Genomic DNA, 20463 nt, shown 5'->3' on the forward strand with positions numbered 1-20463 from the left:
ACGCACCTGAAATCAATCCAAAGACTGGGGCTAAGAGTAAAGGGATGGAAAAAGATACGCCATTGCTAGATGAAGTGAAAGCTGGAACGGATGCATTAATTTCAGACAAAGCAGACTTCAGGACAAGAAAGGATCACGAATCCTTTACACAGGGGCACTGTGTAAGAGTAAAGAGCTCAGTCGTCCAAGAAGAGACTTAACATCCTAAACACGCCCGCAACTTACAGAGCACCAAAATAAACGAGGCAAAAACGAATAAAACTCAAAGGAGAAACAGACAAATCTGCCATTGCAGTTAAAGATTTCAACACTCTCCTTCAGGATCGGGCAGATCCAGCAAACAGAAAAGCAGTAGGACATGGGTGACCTGAACATCACCGCCAATCAGCTCAGTCTCACTGACATTTGTAGAACACGCCATGTGACCACAGCAGAATACACACTCTTCTCACACTCAGTCAGAACATTATTCAAGACAGAAACACTGCTGACCACATGAAACGTCTTAACAAGGGTAAAAGGGCAGAAATCATACAAAGTACGTTCTAGGACCACAGCGGAATTAGACTAGAGGGAAATTTATAGCATCGAGTGCATACATTAGAAAAGAAGAAAGATCCAATCACCTAAGCTTCTACCTTAGGAAACTAGAGAAAGAAGAGCAATTGAAGCCCGAAGGAAACAGGTTAAAAAAATAGCAATAAAAATTGGAGTAGATGTCAATGAAACTGAAAATAAGAAAACAACAGAGAAAATCAATAAAACAAAGAGCTGGTGCTTTAAAAAGATCAATAAACATGAAGAAAAAATTCACAAAGGACAAATAAATAGCCAATAAAAATACACCTGTTTGAAGTTCAGTGTTTATGAAATGCAAAAATAAGGCAAATGCTTTTCTTTGATATCAAAATCACAAGTTTTTGTTTGCTTCTTATTTTAACTATTCTGGCTTAATAAGGGCTTTCAGAAGACCGGTCCAAGTGTGCAAGCTGGTACACATCTTCTGGAGAACAATTTCACAACACACCAATAGTTGCAAATGTGTTCATATAATCTGACCCGGTAACTCCACTTTTATACCTTAAGAAAGTAACCTGAAATGGAACAAAAATAAATACACTACGCTCATTACCGTTACTACAATTATGAAGAAATGGAAATAACCCAAAAGACTGATATTAAAGAAGCGGCAAATGGATTATGCCTGTATCTCAGAGGTCAACAACGTTTTCTGTAAAGGGCCAGATAGTAAATATTTCAGCCTGAGAGAGCTACGTGCGGCTTCATATGTGCACTTTTTCCTTCAGTCTTTTAAAACTGTAAGGACCGTTCTTAGCAGCTGAGGCCTGGGTGGGCCCACGGACCATGGTCTGCCAACCCCTGACTGGCATCAGTCAGTGGATTTATGCAGTGTGGGCAGCCGTTACAAAATCGAGTTTTAAACGTCTAGCAAGGCAGGGGCACGCGCATATTAGAAGTTACAATACAAAGACATGATCGAGTTTTAAACGTCTAGCAAGGCAGGGGCACGCGCATATTAGAAGTTACAATACAAAGACATGATCGAGTTTTAAACGTCTAGCAAGGCAGGGGCACGCGCATATTAGAAGTTACAATACAAAGACATGATCGAGTTTTAAACGTCTAGCAAGGCAGGGGCACGCGCATATTAGAAGTTACAATACAAAGACATGATCGAGTTTTAAACGTCTAGCAAGGCAAGGGCACGCGCATATTAGAAGTTACAATACAAAGACATGATCGAGTTTTAAACGTCTAGCAAGGCAGGGACACGCGCATATTAGAAGTTACAATACAAAGACATGGAGCAAGGCACTTTTATTTAGAAACATATGAACACACCGACACTTTACAAAAGACTGGAAGAGCCTGCATTAAACTCCGACGCTGGCTCCTGTGGTGGCAGAACTGTAGGTGATCTGGCTCCATCTTGGACTTCTGTTTCCTGACTTTCTTCTACGTGTGAGTGTGACTCTGACCTCTGACCCTCTCGATCCCAGTCTTTTTTCAGTGCCCCTCCCCAGGTTAAATTCTTCATCATCACACTCTCTCAGCTCTCCCGCTCGCTCACATCCACCGGCAAAGCCTGACCCTGTTCGCATGCAGAGCTCTGCCTCACCCCTACGGTACCTCCATGACCATGCACCCCCGTCCGCGGCAGCCGCCCACAGCTCCTTCCCCGTCCGGTCCTCCCCACGGGCCTGGGCGGCGTTCTGGACCTTCTCCTCCCTCCTCAAACCGCAACACGGCCCCTCCCGCCCTCAAGGCCTCTCAGGGCTGATGACCCCTCTCTCATTTCACTGTGAAGACAGAAGCCAGCTGAAGAGAAGCTCCAGGCACGCCTGGCACAGACCCACTTCCCTAAGCCCCGCCCTGTCCCCGCCTGCCCAGCGCCAGCGTGGGAAGCAGGAACTGCCCATCAGTGCACCAGCCCACGCCCTCCTCCAGGGCCTCTCCTGTCCTCTCAGCATCCTTACCCCCAGCCCAGCCATAGGACCTCTCTCATTGGTACAAAACATGCGATTTCTTCCACCTAAAACACACAACAGGGCTGCCCTGGTGGCGCAGTGGCTGAGAGTCCGCCTGCAGGGGACACGGGTTCGTGCCCCGGTCCGGGAACTTCCCACATGCTGCAGGGCAGCTGGGCCTGTGAGCCATGGCCGCTGAGCCTGCGCGTCCAGGGCCTCTGCTCCACGACGGGAGAGGCCACAGCAGTGAGATGCCCGCGTACCGCAAAAAAACAAAAAACAAAAAACACACAACAAAAACAGTGAAAAATGAATAAAATTTTAAGTCTTAGTTTTAACAACTAAATCAACAGGTTCAAAAGGAAAACTTATTCACTTTCAAGCACAGGATGTGGAAAACTAACGGCAGGTCCATTTTCCATACACGCTCATATTAGGGTGCGTCCAAGTGGAAAGAAACAAGTGCGTTCGCTATTGAGAGAGACTGACCTAGCAAAGGGCTCTGCACCGCGGAAGGCCAGCAGACCAGCTCCGCGGCGCTCACCCGATGGGCTGACGGCAGAGCGGTCACCCAGGCAGAAGGCCATGCGAGGGTCACACAGACGTGTGTTCCCCAACACTGACCGAGCCCCGCCACCGCCTGAGCCCGGGTGCCAGCAGCGCAGGCCGATGCGAGCCTCCACCAGGCCCCCGCCCCGGGGCACTACGGGGGTCGGCTCCCCGGATCCCTCCAGCACAGGGGCAGTCACCTACGCTCACAGGAAAGTGACGTTTCCTGGGTCGGAGCTGTCTTCTCTGCCTGGAACACTTCTGCAGAAGCACAGCTCGTATGCCTACAGAACTTGCCCATTGCTGCGAGCACAGCAGGCCTGCACCGCCGTCTCCCTGGACTGGAGTACCAAGCCCCACGCACCAGGGACAGCGTGACCACGGTGAGCACCTGCCTCCTCGCTGGGAGGCTGGGACCCAAGGAGGTACTAAAGCAGAGGGTGCTGTGTGACCAGCACCCAGCACAAGTTCTGCGCACTGAGTGTCTAATGGGCTTTCTGGGCAAAATACTGCCCACGTGTCACTGCACCTTTAATGAACAAAGTAGCCCACTCAGCATGTCCCCTTCTGCCGTGGCCTCCCCCACCTCCACGTTCACCATGGCCTCCCCGCCCCTCCTCTCCCGGCTCCAGCCCCAGCGGCTCCTGTCTCAGGACCTCTCCACCCGCCGGCATCCCTGCCCCACACTAATCCCAGACACTGCGGGGCCCAGTCCTCGCACACTCGGCTCTCCTCAGAAGAGAGGCCTTCAAGCCTTCCCCAGAGCGCCCTCTGTCACTCACCCCAGCCACTGGCTGCCCCATTACTCAGGGTTACCTTTCTCCCCGGCCTTTAGCACCCGTATGGCTCTACTGTTTCAGTGACAGCAGGACTTTTATTTGACACTATATTCCCTAAATCTGGAACACTGCCTGGCACAGGGCGCAAGCAAAATACTTGGTGAGTTAATAATGGCTGTCTATCAATTCACCGCCAGGTCAGAGAGAGCAAGAGCCTGTGTGGAAGGGAACAGGAAGTACGCCTCATATCTGGCAACCTGCAACACAGTTACTCCAAAATTCTGTAAGTTCCCACAGCGGGCAACGCGCCATACTGGAAGCCAGCCCTGCCCCCCCCCGGCACCGCCCAGCTCCGGCAGACTCACCGCATCCTCAGACTGTGGAAAGTGCGGTCGTCCTGGTCCAGCCACGGGCCTTTCTCGTACTTCAGATACTCAATATCCTCGATCACCTGGACAGAGGAATTTAATGAGACAACATTCAGTGCACGACAAGCCACAAATACCTGGCGGGAGAATCGCACCGTGGAAGTCAAAACGAAAGGAAGGGGGGCAGACAGCCTTCTGTGAGGCGGGGGCCGAGTGACGACGCCCAGCGTGGGCACCCGGCCCAGCTGACACCGGGGTGCTGTGGAAACTCCCTGGCAGGCTGGGAGAAAAGGGGCAGGTGCAGGAAGAACCCAGACGAGGGAGGAGGCTCAGCACTCCTCAGACCCCTTACTTCCTCCCATGCAACCTCCCTCCAGAAGGCAGGATTCGGCCACTCGGAACAACAGGACAAGAAAGTAAATACATGTCCTAGAGAGCGCCAGTAATCCAAGTCCTCAGCCCCAAAGCCTGCGGTCCGTACAGCCTGACCTCCCAGAGGGCGGCCGTTCCAGACGCATTCTCCCCCAAAACACACCGAACCTGGGCACCTCTCTTTAGCTTTCAAGAATTGGAGCACATTCAGTTATGAACACAAATAATAACCCAGTCTCAGAGAAAATGTATTACTCTTCTGCTCAGGCACATGCCACAGAAACAGTCTGTCAAAGGAACAGAAATTACCCAAAGACAAACAAAAATCAACATCACAGAAAAAGAAGGCTGGAAGGAAATGAAATGCAACTTAACGGGTCCAAGCAGAAAGAGCCAGGCCGAAAAGAACTGCCAGGGCTGGGCCCAGAGCCGGACTTGACTGCAGGTCTCCCGTCCTGGAGGAGAGAGGCCTATTCCCTCCAACTCTCTCCTCCCCTCTCCCCATGCCAGGAGGCAGCTGAGGGCTGTGCTATCATTAAAGCAGCCAACTGCTTTGCAAAGCTTTCTGTCTGCTGTCACGACCTACAACCCAACCCCACATCATAAAACCTGTACTTTCTTCTAGATTTTTTACACCTTTTGTTGTGTGTTTTTAGTAATTTATGCTTAATATATAACACAAAATACGGGCCTTTTTTCTTTAATGTAACAGATGGTCATTTGCCTCAATACCATTTAAGAAATAATCTATTTTCCTCTATTTTGTTTTTTATCAACCTTTAAGGTACTGACTTTTCCAAGCTAAAGTTACAAACACACATGAGCACACATACGCACCTGTTTCTGCACTCTGTTCTGTTCCATTAAGGTATTTATTAATCCTTGCATTAATACCACAGTGCCTTAATTAACGTAAGTTTGTAATATGTTTTCATACTTGGGCAGGAAAATGTTATTCTTTCTCAAAATTTTTGGTTATTACTCACTAAGTTCTGAAAATTGCAGAGGGTGACTTGATTTCACAAATGCACCTGCGAATTTGGGGAAAGCTGGTGTCTTTACACAGTTGGCGCTGAACATGCTCCACACGGTCAAAACCCCGAGTACAACCTGGAGGCGGCCCTCCCCGTGCGTGGACGGTACCCTGCACATCCGCGCTGCCGTGTAGCGCCAGGAGGTTTACTACTGGAAACTGAAGACCGTGCAGTGCTATAGGATTTACTACTGAAAAAATCCACGTATGAGCAGACACGCACGGTTCAAACCCGTGTAGTTCAAGGGTCAACAGTCTTAATAAGTCTTTCCCGTTAACTAATCCAACTTTCAGTTTTACCATCTGTTTAACAAAAATGTTGGTGCAGATAACCTAAGGTTCTTTGCATCTTCACCATTCCATAATTTTAAGATTCTAGAAGCTGAATAATTTAAAAGAAAATCAAAATCTCATGACCAGGGGAATGTGATGGGTTGGCTCAGTACTTGTTTTAGATTATAAAACACAGACGCCTCTAAGACCAGTAGGAGCTGAATTCATTACCTGATTTGTAAAACCTTATACATGAATTAAATTTAAGAATAATTATAAGTTTTTCAGCCATTTTCTTACCTTTTCTGCATCTTCAGCTTCCCTTGCACTGTACTGTAAAACCTCACAGTTTTCACTGTTAGAGAAAACAAGACGACATTCATGTAAATTTCCCACGTGGACGTTACTGTACAAATGAATACCTGACATCAAGGCTCCCACTCTAAGTATCAACACTCCACATTCTCTGAACTGGCTCACGGGGCACGACCAGCTAAGGAGGGCAAGTCAGAAGCAGGGACATGCTCGAGGCTGGACGGTGACAGCTGCAGGTCTGTTTCCTGACTTCCCCTCTGACTGGACCGTCCCCCGCTGCATGGGCGTGAGGCCAGCGTCTACAGGGAGCAGGGACACGAGTCATCTCTGCTGCCACGCAAACCATCTCCAGCTGCAGCACTCGCTACAGGAAGGTGCAGGGGAGCCCGGGGCCTGAGTGGGACGGACGCACAGAGAGCAGCTAAGTGGTGTTTGGAGGGTGGGTGTCGCGGAGCCAGAGGGGGGATGGGAGGGGCACGTTACTTGAGCTGCTGGAATTTCGGAGACAAATGAAACCCTCAAAATAACCTGTTTCAACCAAACTATGCAACAGGACAGCAGCAACTCGGTTCCCTTAGTCCAGGTCCTTAGTCTGGACACTGAAAAGTCACACTGGTCCCAAAAAGGGGGACAGTGGAGGGAGCTTCCTGCACGTCTACCCGTTTCCTCACCACATCTACTGCTGTGCGGAGACCTGGCTGCCCAGCCAGGCGAAGACTGAAACCCGCCTCCTAGTCAGTGCGCCCTTGCCTCCGCCACCACCTCCAGACCAACCCGAGGGACGCTTCAGAGAGGCCCACTGGAGAGCCTGTCTCTGCAGGAGTGTTTGACTCCGCTCCCCCCGCCCCCCGCCCCGCTTCCAGGAGGGTACAGCAGAAAGGCAAGGCTGGACCACCGCTCCCGTGAACACCGCTCGCATCTTCTCATTCAGGCGTCTTTACACCAGAGCGCCCCCTACTGACGGGAGCCACATCTACACCAGGGTCAATACTCCAAGAACACACGGCCCCCCACGCATATGCCCACATACAGCTCCTCCAATACAAACTACTGGAAGCAGGGCTCCACCCAACCTTCCTGCAAAGCGGTTCCAGGCGGGAAGCCCGGCCCCTGTGCAGTGTCGGGCAGCAGCGCACAGGACGGCCTGTAACACCATCATAAACAGAGTGGAGTTTCCTCCTTTCAGGTGAATAAATGCATCATCTTAAACAGATTCTGTAGTCACAGTGCCGTGCTACATGTGTCGCGTGAAGAGCAAACAAACATCAACAAAAAACCCTCTTTTTTATTTCTTCTGGTTTGCTCACTGCTTATCAAAGTAGAAGCCAGCGTTCGGGCCTGAGGGGCCCGACTGGTGGTGAGTCTGCAAGGAGAGAGACGGAAACAGAAGGACAGCAGCGCAGCCTCTCGGAGGGGAAGCCCGACTCCATGCCCCAACAGGTTCGGCTCCACAGGCAGAGCCATACCGTTGGCTGCACCTTCCCCTTTCAGGTGGCTGAGGCTGGGGACCAAGAGAGAAAGGAACCAACCCGGGAATCTGGGAAGTCCGTGCAGCAGAAACAGAGGTCCGTTTCACAACGCACAGCAGGTCCAACACTCCTGAGCGACTCTGAACTAACTGAGCCCGTGGCACTTAAAAACATCCAGACCCAGCCCAACCTGCGAAGACGCCAGAGAAGCCTCTCCCTCCAAGTGCGACCTGACTCTAGGAGAGCGAGTGGCCCTGGCACGAGGGACCAGCAGAGGCCGCAAAGGCCCCGCTGTACATGGCCGGCGCACCGCACGTCCTCAGGGGCACCTCCCGACGAGGGCCCCGCACACCGCAACGCAGGAAGCTCACCCCACCCGCAAGGTTCCTCAGAATGAGGTGCAGAGAAAGCTGCTGTTTCAAGCCCGGGAATCAGCTGGAAGGCACAACACCTGCGCCGTTACGGTGACACCACCAAGCTCCCAGACTGACCCCGCGGGGTGACCCAGCGTGCGGCACCACCATCCAGCAGAGACCAAGAGCCAGTAAAAACCCATCCTTAGGAACTACCAGTCCATCACCAGCGAGCCACGGCCTCCGAATCGTGCGGCGACACACAAGGCCCGCGCCCGACCACCGAGGCAGGGATGTGAAAACAGAACTGAACGTCTGACCGTCTGCCCTGACCGGTGAGGATGTGAAGAACCGTCCACTCCACGCTGGGATTCACCAGTCACCAGAAGGCAACGTGCTGGGCTGGGTTCACCAGTGGAGGAGGAGGCTGTCTGGTCTCCAGCACAACGGAAAGCGGCCCCTCGGGAGCGCTGAACCTTGGAGAGGCCACGAGCTGACTCCCAACACGGCTCAAGGGCGGAGCGCCAAGTAGAGCAACGGATACTTAGAATCACTGCTCAACACTTCATGATCAGGGAGCCCTGAGGGTAAGTTCTGGAAAATAACTGCCAGGTACAGGAAGAATCCCACCCCATCTGCAAGTTCAATCTAGCCTGTACTTTCCTGATGTTACAGCTGAACGGCCTATTGGAGAACTTGCTGGGCAGCCTTGTCGGTGGTGATTTTGTAGCCAGAAGATCTCCAAGAGGAACCGGTGGAACTGAAATCCTAGGGTCAACCATCTCTGTTTATTCTCATAGCTCTATATATTCCCCTGGACAAGATTTACAAAACTGACTTTTTTCCCGCACTTCTGGCCTTGAAAATAGAGCAGTATGACCTACAGTCCGCCCTGTTGCTTCTACTGCCTATGAGGGAAAAGCTTATCACAAGCAAGCAGAGATACTATAAGCCTCAATGCTCACAGCTAAAAAATTACATTCCAATTTAAAATCAAACTTTTCTTCCAAAACTGCTAGACATTACTTTGTTTTTATTCACAATTTTACGGTTACTTCGAAATTTTAAACAACAAGAGCATAATACTTTAAGGTATCAAGAGAGGCCTACGTTTTCTAAAAGTCTGAGAAATACTACTAGAGACCTTCAGTAACAGCATTATTCAAACATCCTAATTTTACTTGGACTTGAGTGACAGTAGGAGATGACCCCTTCCACACGACACACACGCAGACCACAGAATGACCATCTAGAGAGAATGGATGAAACCACGAATCCCGCGGTGCTTTCAATAAAGAAAGAGGGAGGGAGAGAAGAAACCAAATGGAAAAAGGTCTGGTGGTGTTTTCATCTAGCCCAGACCCCACTTAAGAACATCTGTCAAAAGCACGTACAGGCGTTGCTGGCCTTTCACAGATTTTGTGTGGACTCACTGAGCACCTCAGGCAAGCCTTCCAGGTAATAAACAGGACCATTCAGTTGCCACCTAGAGTGAACACATGAGTTCTCTAACCCTAAAACCTGTCACAGAATACAGCTTCAGCTCACTTCTAGCATCAAAATATTCTAAAAACACAACAAAAAAATGTCTTGGCAAAATAAGCAAATCAAAAAACAAAAGTCAACCCCAAACCTACTAACTCAAACTGAAATATCTGCTGTCACTGTTGCTTATGAACGTCACATTAAAACTCCCCAGACGACATCCACTGAAATCAACAAGAGCGCGCCCCTGGGCTGGTGGGGCCTAAGGAACTGCACGTATGGAGTTCTGGCAGATAAATCCTTGCGACTTCCCTGGCGGCCCAGTGGTTAAGACCTCCTCTACCAATGCAGGGGGTGCAGGTCTGACTCCTGGTCAGGGAGCTAAGGTCCCACATGCCTTGAGGCCATAAAACAGAAGCAATACTGTAACAAATTTAATAAAGACTTTAAAAACGGTCCACATCAAAAACATCTAGAAAAATAAAATTAAATAAATACATCAATCCACTGTGCCCTGGGCTCACCTCATCTCGGGAAGGAAGGTCCTCTTATAGGCATTCTCGATGCCCTGAAGGTAGGCGGAGGTGATCTTCATCTCATGTGGCTAAAAAGAAGCAGAGAAGTGTGATACGTTTGGACTTTTCTTTTTCCCGTGCTTATGGAAAATGTGAGACAATCAACGAACAGCTTTCCTAGAACGAGTCACGCTGGGTGCTCTAGGAACTGTGGGGTGATGGGAGGGGCTTCGGTACCAGTTAGAACAGTTCTCATTGCGCCGCAGAGAGCACGGAAGCCTGCCCAGGTGAACGTATGGCATGACCTTTCTTTCACAGACTCTAAGAGGTGGACTTAGAACAGGATCAGGAAGAACCCCCTTTATAGTTACAGCCCCGCCTCCCGTTCTGCGCCGTGCCCGAGTGCAGGCGATGCAAGACGACACGCCACACGAGGGGACTGGGAGGGGCACTGGCCCACTTCCCCCCCGAGCCGCAGAACCCGCCCCCGTGGCCCACCCCACTTTTCTACCACTCACCCCCACCTCTCCCGCTTTTTCCATCTCCACTTCCCTTTCATACAACGTTTGCCAATTTCAGAAACATAAAGCTCCAATTATGAGTGGCAAGTTTCCATACTGAAGACCTCTCACGGTTTAGCAACGCTAAAGGCTAAGTTATCTGTCGCCCTGTCTGGTCTTCTTCATGGCATTGGCCGTTACTTCCCGTACTTCTTATTCATTTCCTTGTTTACTATTAGTCTCCCCGCTAGAATATAAGAACACACATCTATTAATGACATAATGCTTCTTTGATAAAATGTCTCCTTTACTTAGACACAGTGGTAATTTTAGCTGGTGACAGTGTTCATGGAATACTGGAAAAATAAAAATGTTCATAGCTCTAAGTTGTTCCTCAAGATGGTTTCTAAAATATTGCTATCCAGATATCAAAAGTTATCTAGAGAATTCGAAATATATATCTTCATATTTCTCAATAAACGTCACTCTAATAAGCAGAAGTGTTCAAAATTATTCCACTGAATGATAATTAAATACTTCTGACTTGCAGTTCCCTCCTTCCACCACCTGATGGAATATTCTCCAAAGTCTACCTTACACATCACACTTAGGAGGAAACTCTCACAGGTGCAGACTGGTAACCAACAGGGAGCCACGGGTGTCACGTGTTCACCACCAAATGAGCGAGGAGGGGGACCCACAGCCTCTTTCAGCTGCAGCAAAGACGCCCAGAGCGTCTCTGCCACCCTGGCAAGGACCTGCCATCAGAGAGGCACTCACGGAGCACCCACAAGACTCCCAGCGCTAAGGACGGGCCCTGGGATGACAGATATACAGACAAGCCTACCTTTTCATCACAATGTCAAAAAGAGCATTTCCTCCCAGGAAAAAATACTCCAGGTAAGAGGGATCTTTCCAAATAAGAACTAGTCAAAAGGGCAAAGACGGGCCTTGTTGACCTGCATCCTGCATCACACCTGCAGAGCCAACCTCAAATCGCAGGGTTTCTAGGCACCTGTCTGTCTCGACGCCCCTAAGCGTTAATGAACGTGTATGGAGATCACTGCTCTACTGTTTTAGGGTCACTGAGTAGGAAAAAGAGGAAGACAGGCCCAACATATGGGAGTGGTAAACTGAAAGGGTATTAGAAATTATTTTCAACTTGTAGGAAACAACAGGGCATGAAAAGCCCATTAGAAAAACAGAAAGGGAAGTCCTGTCAGGAGATGCACCCATCCTCAGAGTGGCTCAGGTGACCCAGGGTCAGGGGACAGTGGCAGGATGGTACCAGGGATGGAGAGCACTGGAGGAGAGCAGTGAGCGGCCGGGGCCTCCTTCAGTCGCCCATCTCACAAGTGCCCGCTCCCCCGGGGGGACCCATGTGCGTGCCCCCGTCCCTGTGGGGGCCATCAGGAATTCACAGTATCCCACTATAAGTATCGGTGTGAAGCGCTGATCTATGTCAAACGTAACGAGGACACATAAAGAGACAGTGGTCTTGGACTTAAAGGCTGAGTTACGTTTCCCTTCTTCTGGATCCGGCTCTGGATCTCGGGAACAGGCACGTCGACGTAGATGACCACGTGAGGGGGCAGGTACTCGCAAATGGTGACCTTCTTCACCTCGTTGTAGTGGTCCACACCTGGCACAAGAGAGGCACCATCTGTCAGCCGATGGTCCACGGACAGCCCTCAGATGCACACTTCTCTTCAAATAAAAGGCCAAAGGTACACGCGGTTCTCAGAGCCACGTGTCGACCTGCGAACCACGTAACAGTCACGGCCGTTACCGCCAGCTGCACACACGTGAGGCTGGCACACGGCGACCGCAGCACTCACAGCCACCCTGCAGGGCAGGGCTTCTCATCTCTACAGACCAAAAGAGTCAGGCCAGAGAAATCAGGCAACTTATACCAACACTGGGATTTGAGGCCCGGCCTAAGAGCTTTCTAAAGGCCAGACCTGAAGTGAGCCCGGCCACACGGGAGGGTGCAGCACCTTTTCCCCCTCCCAGCCTGCTGCCCCTCCGGGTCCTCCGCGCTGCTGGCCCCATCGGCCCAGTTGGGTCCACTCTTCCTCTCCCACAGAGCTGAGCAGCCGGGCTGGCCAAGAGCGCGCCCGTGTCCAGGTCCGCCCAGCCCAGCAGGCTGCTCCGCTGCCCGCCACAGGCCTCCCTCCCGCGGGGGCCCCCTCCAACCCCGACTTGCGCCCACGGCTCTCCTTTTCCTTGACCTGCCTTCCCCGAACACATCCTTCAGATAAACAAATTCAAATCTAACCACATGCCTCCCGCACCTAAAACCCCTCAGGGGCTCCTCAGTACTTTCAGGAGAAACCTAAGCGTCCCGGCCAAGGTGTCCATTCTGCTAGTGCGGCCCTGCCCGCCCCTCCGCCAGCACCCGGCCCCCTCCAAGCCGCACCAGCGCCTGCTGCCCTCAAAGCTCCTGTAGCGGCACCACCAACGGCTCAGCCAGCGCTCACTCCTCAGGGACGCTGCCCACAACACCCCGTCTCCCGACGGGTCAGACACTCTCGACACGCTTCCTCTGCACCCGGGGACCACGCTGCGCAGCCAGCAAGTGCGCTCACTGCAACTACGCACCTAGGCTGCTTTCCCACCCCTCCCCCCAGGATGGCGCGGGCCTCGTCTCACCTAAGGCAGAGCCTGGCACACAGCGCGCACCCCGGAAAGGCCGGCTGGCTGGCCTCGAGGCTGTCGGAGTGTCTGTGTGACTCAGCGCCTGGCTCAGCAGCACGGGCTCTGGCTGCCCTCCGCACAGGCACCAGGACTGCGCAGACAGCAGGACGGGCCCGCAGACCAAGGGCGGCCCCCTCACCGCTCAGCCTTGGCTGGCTTCGGTCTCCCCATTCAGGAACCCACCGCTCGTACTCTGCGCTCCAGATCTAGCCACCTGCTGGATCCAGGCGACCAAGCTCACGGTGAAAATGCCCACAGGCTGAACGACAACACGGCCTTTCCACAGCCCTGTCCAGCACACGCCTAGCTCCAGACACCCCGGCCCCAACCGGACGGGTTCCCTCACTCCTCACGGCCAGGCTACTTCAGCCAGGAGCCTTTATTCTTGTCACTGGCCACTCGCCAGACTTTCAACAATCCCCCAACCCAGTGCTAGTGTCCCTAAAAGCACTAGACCAGCACGTGCAGGAGAGAAGGAAAGGACAAGAATGCTGCAGTCACAGGGGCCAGCAAAGAGGAGTGAGGGAGGCACGGGAACAGGACCGCTCAGTGAAGCTAGCCACGGGCCACAGAGCCACGGGGCTGTGCCACAAGGTGGCTGGAGAGCCAGGGAAGTTTCCTGGGAGGCTGTGTGGAGTCGGCTTAAGCTGTGCGTTCAGGATCCAGTACGCCACCGTGCTTTCACAGGGAGAGACGAATTTAGGAGGGAAAGAGGGTGGAAGGAATTGGTTTCTCCTGTGGAATGGCATTATTCATCTACTTAACGGATGTTCACAAAACGCATACTAACTGCAGGGTGAGTGTAGCAGGGCCTTTACCAAGTCACCCCATGCGCCCAGGAAGGCCAGCCTGCCGGCCGGACTCACACTGCTTCCGGATGAAGCCCTGTCGGTACATCGCCTCCACAAAGACAAAGTCACTGTAGACGGAGCGCTCCAGCACCACACCCTGCCCTGTGTAAAAACATGGAGACAAACATCAAAACTCAGATAGTAATTAAAGCAACGAAAACCAGCCCTTTCATTTTAGAAAGGGAAAAAATTATTTACAATTCCATTTCCAAACCAAATATTTTCAAAAGAACATACTTGCACTTCTAAGTGGGAAATCATTTTCAAAACTACAATACTTTTTTGGTTTTGGCGATACAATGTTCTGTTTCATTCTTTCAGCCCTGATGAAAGCATCCGGCTACTAGAGAAAGGGATTTCGTTTTGGAACCATAGGTCCTGCCCCGCGCCCCGCCCCCCCCCCATCCCTGTCCACTGCAACCCTGCCCCATTCCCAGATGCTCAGTAAGACCCCCGGGGCATCCGTCCCACGCCCACCACCATGGATCTCAGAGAATCCATGATCTTATTGGAAAGCCAGAGCTTGCCTCATCAAATACCCTTTTAAAAAAGCTCTAATGAGCAGCAATCTAAAACGACTGCATTTCAGAAAAGGGTTCAAGTGCAGGACACGCCCGACAGCTACCCAACCACAGATACTGCACCTGTGCTCAGCAGGTGCTCCAAGGCGTCCGCGTACTGCAGGAGGCGACTGGCGTACAACCAGGACTGCAGGCGGTAGCTGTTGCCGTCATTACTTTTCGGGTCATCGTAAAACTTCTCCAAACTGCAGTTGCTGCTGAGCTGTATGTCCAGGGGTTTCCCATCCCCAGTGGTGCTGGCTGCATAATGGATCCCTGCCTCGGGAAAGTGCTTCAGGCCTGAGGAGAGAAACAACCGGACAAAACATGCTATGGGCACGGCGCATCCCACCAGCAAGCGGCGGAGATGCATGTGAACACCATTGCTGAGGCCGGTCGGCGAAGACCTGGGGAAAGTTACCCTGACACCTGTGTTCTTGGTGCGTGAAAGGGAGCACACGAGACACGGAAGACGACATGTCTGAAGCACGTGTGCAAGGGCAGCATGAAGGTCCAGGGCTGCATGGCAGCATCTCCCACTGCACCATCGTATGAACTCCTCCTGAGGAGAGCTGCCCCTGAGCGGGGTGCCCGCTGCATGCAACTGGGCTTCGGCTTGTCAAACACTAGAGAAAGGCACGGGGACGACACCGGCTCCAGAGTCGGGAAACGGGGTGGACGCCTGGCCCTACACAAAGCAGCCTGTGACCCAGCTTCTTACTGAGGTTGCCCGTCCGTAAGTGAGAGGAGATTGTCAGCCCTGTTCCACGGGCTGTTACACAGTTCAAATGAGACTGCTCCTGTGAAAGTGCTCTGCTTACATGGTCAAGATAAAATCCCAATTCAAACTGACAACCAGTGTGGACTTCTAAAATTTTCCAAATCTGAAAGACTAAAAACAGCTTTTTCAGGAACTATTTCAAAAGCGTAAATACCTACCTCAGGCGCAATTCTCCCTGCTCAATGTTAAAGCAAAATCCAACCCAGATAAGCAACTGTATATCTGAGAAAGTCGTGTCACTCTGCAGGACACAAGTTCATACCTAGCTTCTCTGCTATTTCTTTTGCAAGCCTGCCTTTCCCCGAACATATGTTGCCGTCCACAGTTATCACTTTGCTCTTTCCCGTCAGCTTTTTGGTCGTTCTTTCACCAAGCAGGTACGCCAGCGGGCCGTACTGCAGCTTGCACTGGACACTTGTGTGAATTCCTCCCTGAAAAACACACAGCAGACAACAGCACGTGAGCATTCTGGTCACCGCAGGCACCAGCAGCTATTAGGTAAATATAAATGCCAAGAAGACCCCTGGTGACAAAACATCGACCTCTGTATAACCTATTTGTTGAATTACTGCCTCTCAGCCCCACCCCCAACGTAAGTTCATAAAGACAGCGACTGCCTGCTTTGATCACTGCTAAATCCTCAGGGCCTGGAACAGGACACGCTTACCACGTTCAATAAAAATTGGATGGACGGATGGATGGACGGATGACAGAAAGGCAGGAAGGAGGGGGAGGGGGGGACAGGGCGGAAGGGGATAAGGAACATTTCTCTAGTGCAGGCTCCCGTCCTGAGCTCTGGAACGGGTTATCTCATGCCTTTAAACAGCTCCTCATGTCCTAGATGTCCTGAAAGTACCTGAAAGCTAACAGACCTAAAACTGAAATTCAGCATCCGCACCCCAAGCCCCAATCTGCTCCCCTCACAAGCTCCCTATCCACCATCCACCAAGCAGAACAGAGCAAAGCCACAAGTCACCTTTGATACCCTCCTCCTTCTTCCAACTCCACAATCACTCACAAAACCCTACTGATCCTAATCTGAAGTCTCTCGGGCCAGCGGCCCCTCCCCACCCCCAGTGCACCGATTCTGCGACATCCTCATGTCTCTCGTCTGCAACGCAAATGCCTGCTCTGTCTCCTGTCTCCAGTGTCCCAATCTACTCTCCACACTGAAACTCAAACAACCCCTATCCCTGAAAAACAAAAAACCCCACGGATCAGCAAGGGGAGGAGCTGGAATGACCCATGCAGAACCGCATTGGAGCTACAGACACAGCATGAACTCGTTTAGTGGACACAGAGAAGTACTTACAGATGTGGGCATGTACACAGGTTAGTATAGTACACTTCCTTGCTCTGTCTGCTGAGAGGACCTAGAAGCAACAAAGCTCCAAGATCAGTCACACGGAGTACCTAGGTCTTGGTTTCTAACGCCATTCTCCAGTAAAAGGAACAAGGGCTCCTCAGAGAAATGGCTCATTCTACGCCTACCAGCTTGCCAGGCCAGGTAGTAAGGAAGTGCTCAACACACACCGTGAGGGGCAGGTTACAGGGACACAGGAGCCACCTGAAGGAGCTCCCAATAGCCACAGCTGGAACGGTCTGAGCAACAAAGGAGAGCTGTGCTGAACTTTACCCCCAAATTTAAAATAAATATACACAAGTCCATACTGGTATAAATAAATAAATGCAGAGAAGAGACAAACCTCCCATAAAGAAGAATTCCAAACAATTTATGTGGCTACTCTGCCTTCGAGGAAGGGAGCCTAACCCCCCACTCCCTGTGTGCACGCAGTGACTCCCCTCCAAAGAGGACACGATGGAAAGGGGGAAGCAAGGGTAACTTCACAGCAGAGACACTACCGCCACCTCAGCCAGGTGACGAAGGTCCTCAGTGGTAAGTCATGCTCACAGTGTACCTTTCACATTATGTGATGAGAACAGCACTTTGCCTCTGTGCTCTTCCTCCTAAGAACACACAGCCCCAGTCAAGTCACGAGAAATATCAGACGGGTCCCACCGAGGGACAAACTACCCACACAGTACTGCTCAGAACTGCCACAGTCAACAGAAACAAGGAGAATCTGAGAAGCCACCGCAACCAAGAGAAGCAAACAGGAGGAATGACACATATCAAAACGCTCACAGAGTAACACCTGCAACAACAACAACAACTGGAACCAACCAAAGGTCCCTCGACAGGAGACCAGGAGAGTAAACGGCAGGATATTCTCTATATATTCCAAAACTCTCAAATCCCAACAACTGCGGATACCTAATTTACTCAGTTGCAACTGTGTGTCATTCACTCATTCGTTTATTCATTTGGCAACTGTTCATTGGATTCCCATACTATGCAATCTTTTTTCTAGACGATGGGGATAGAGCAGTGAGCCAAAAAATTCCCCAGGATAACAAAACAAGTAATTATACAGCATATTAATAAGTGCTGTGAAGGAGAGGACGGTTTACGGGATGGGATGTACGTTAAAACGGGTGGTCACGGAACCCTCGCAGAAAGAGTGACATTTGAACCGAGACTGGACGGCAGTGAGGGAACTGGCCACGTGGCTACCTGAAAGAGGGTCTCCCTCTCGGGCAGGGGGAACAGTAAGCGCCAACACCCTGAGGCAAGGTCAGCAAGGCCAGTGTAGCTGGTGCCAAGTGGACTGGGTGCGGGAAGAGTAGCAGATGAGATAAGTGACGGGGTGTTAATCATATTGGTACCTTGCACCCAAGAAATTAATCACTCTCTCCTCCAGGTTACCTCTGAGCCATGTGCAAACTGTCTCCCATCTGTGTCCCCGACTTGAATATACCTCGGATGTGGCACACTGCAGGTGCACAGTGATATGTGAATAAAGCAATCAACTCTTCCCCGACTTCAAATCTTTAGAAAGTGCTTTTTTACGGTTATGACAGTTTTTCTATTATTTCCCATCCTCAGTTCCATTCTTCTGCTCTCTGGAATCACAGGGAATAAGTGATCTTTCACGACACATTTCCAATTCCCTCAATTATTCCAAGTATCAAGCTGTATACCCTTTTCATCTTATTCATTTTTCTCTGGACCTACTGAAGGCCATCTACATCCCCTGTAGGGAGTAGCGTCCAGAGGTGAACACAGTTTTACAGGTGGGTCCATCTAGTGTGTGCCCGGCAGCCCCCTCTACTCTGGGGCCCTCACTGTCACTAATGCAGGGAAGTACGCTGGGTGTTATAGACAATCACCTTTCCCTCTTTCATTCTTTCTCCCTTTCTTCTATTTTGCAGCCCGAGTTATCTCCTGAAAACATTTATATGACTTTTTAATAAGGTTATTGTACTGTTCTGTTCAAAATCCTTTGCTCATCAAAATCCTGAGCACAGAGGTCAAGTCCCTTTACAGTTCGACACCAACGTTGCTCCAGCCACTATACAGTCACTGTCATAAAATAGTTTTCCTAAGGTTTCCAGCCACAGTTCATCTGCTTGTCTTGTTGAATCCGCGTACAACGTCATTCCACTGTCTCTACCATAAGAAGTTCTCCTAATCCTTCCAGATCTAACCTGAACGCCTTCTGCTCAACGTTTCTGCTCAACGTCACATCGCCCCTTACCTGGCCCTTGACAGCGCTGCCCCATGAATTAATGAATGCATGAGCGCCCCCAGGCTCTCGCGGCTCGCCCACACCAGCTCATTCGTCTATCGCACAATCGCACTGGGTAATAATATCTGCAACCTGGCCTCCCCGAGGAGGGCGGCCAGGCCGCCTATTCCCCACCGGGCCCCACGTTCTGCTCGGAGCTGAGACAAAACGACCTGGAGAAGCTCGCGGCGGCCCTTCCGAGGCCTACCCTCGCGACTCAGGACCAAACTCTCCAGGGGACAGTAGGATCCCCCCCGAGAATGACGCCGGGAGGCCCGGGGAGGTGAGGGAGGGGCGGCGCCAGGAGGACAAGCCAGGTCCCACCCGCGGCCTCCGCCCGCCGCCGCCTCACCACGCGCTGGACGACCGCCGCGAGGCCCCGAGAGGTCGCGGACACGGGGACCAGTCTCAGCAGCCTCAAGGCCATGGCTCCGCTGTCAGCACCGGCTCAAGGACCCGAGGGGACGCAGTCGCGACAGGGCCCCTCCCACGACCGGCGCGCCACAGTGACGTCACTGCCGGGATACCCGCGCCGCGCCTGTCGGGAACTTCCGGACGGCGGACGCAGGCGCGCAGAGCGCAGCCGGGGGCTGGTTGACCTCGGGTCTCCCTTGGCGTCCGACTCCTCTGGACCTTGTAGTGCCCGCCCGCCGCCCGGGCTCCAAGGGGAGGGTCTCCCGCCGCCCGGGCTCCAAGGGGAGGCCTGCCCACTGCCCGGTTTTGACGGCGCGCAGTGCGGGGAGCCGAGGCCGCCCCAGACCTCGTAGTTACTGCTGCAGCACATCCCGCGTCCAGGACGCTCCCAAACTCCCTAGACCGGCAGGTGCGGACTTCAAAACCACCTCTTTGAAAGTGTCTCCATAGCTCACAAACCACCCGAGGCTAGGAAGGCGGCCTGAGGCTAGGGGCGGGGGGTGAAAGGAGGGCCGGCGTGAGCGCGGGCGTCCGAGAGGCTCTGAAGGAGGACCGTCGTAGGCTGACCTTCCCGAGCCACGGCGCATGTCCAGCAGGGCCGGCCTGGCTGAGGTCCGCGCATCCTCCGCCTCCCCAGGGCCCATCTCCCCGCCTGGCTCATGACTCCAGGTCTAAGAGGTCTCATACCCCTTGGCGGGCCTGGTGTTGTCAACACCTTGAGTAACATGCAAACAAAAGCTGTCCTCATTCCCCTGTTAAAACCTCGATCCAATGACCGGGGGCCTCAGTTCCTTTCAGGTTAGAAGGTGACTTTAATGTGAGATTTCTTACCTACCAGGCTGCCGTTTGAAAAGGCTTTACGATCCTCACTCTCCTCCTCCGGCTTATTGTTTTTAACACCCTAACTTTTCTTTTGTTTAAATTTCATTTGGTTTTCAACTTTTCAGAATGATCATTGGAGTTGTAAAAACGAAGGTCCTTTCAATGGCTGTTTCTCTAATAAGAGAATCCCTGCTTATCCAGAATACAGA

The 20463-nt window shown here is 51.9% G+C and overlaps 1 protein-coding gene across 1 annotated transcript in view; it reads right to left on the reverse strand.

Moving 5' to 3' along the window:
• Positions 1–19524, reverse strand: part of NDUFA10 (NADH:ubiquinone oxidoreductase subunit A10) — a 49499-nt gene extending 29975 nt beyond the window's left edge. Inside the window, exons 1-8 of the mRNA XM_082841533.1 lie at positions 19371–19524; positions 15652–15820; positions 14693–14908; positions 14064–14150; positions 12021–12142; positions 10010–10089; positions 6164–6218; positions 4183–4268 (exon numbers count right to left, since the gene is read on the reverse strand). Of these exons, the coding sequence (XP_082697659.1) occupies positions 4183–4268; positions 6164–6218; positions 10010–10089; positions 12021–12142; positions 14064–14150; positions 14693–14908; positions 15652–15820; positions 19371–19445 (890 nt within the window). The 5' untranslated portion in view covers positions 19446–19524. The remainder of the gene's footprint in view (positions 1–4182; positions 4269–6163; positions 6219–10009; positions 10090–12020; positions 12143–14063; positions 14151–14692; positions 14909–15651; positions 15821–19370) is intronic.
• Between the last annotated feature and the right edge of the window lie 939 nt (positions 19525–20463).

The sequence above is a fragment of the Leucopleurus acutus genome (genome assembly GCF_964270905.1).
Source record: "Leucopleurus acutus genome assembly, chromosome: 6".
In the NCBI taxonomy this organism is placed as follows: Eukaryota; Metazoa; Chordata; class Mammalia; order Artiodactyla; family Delphinidae; genus Leucopleurus; species Leucopleurus acutus.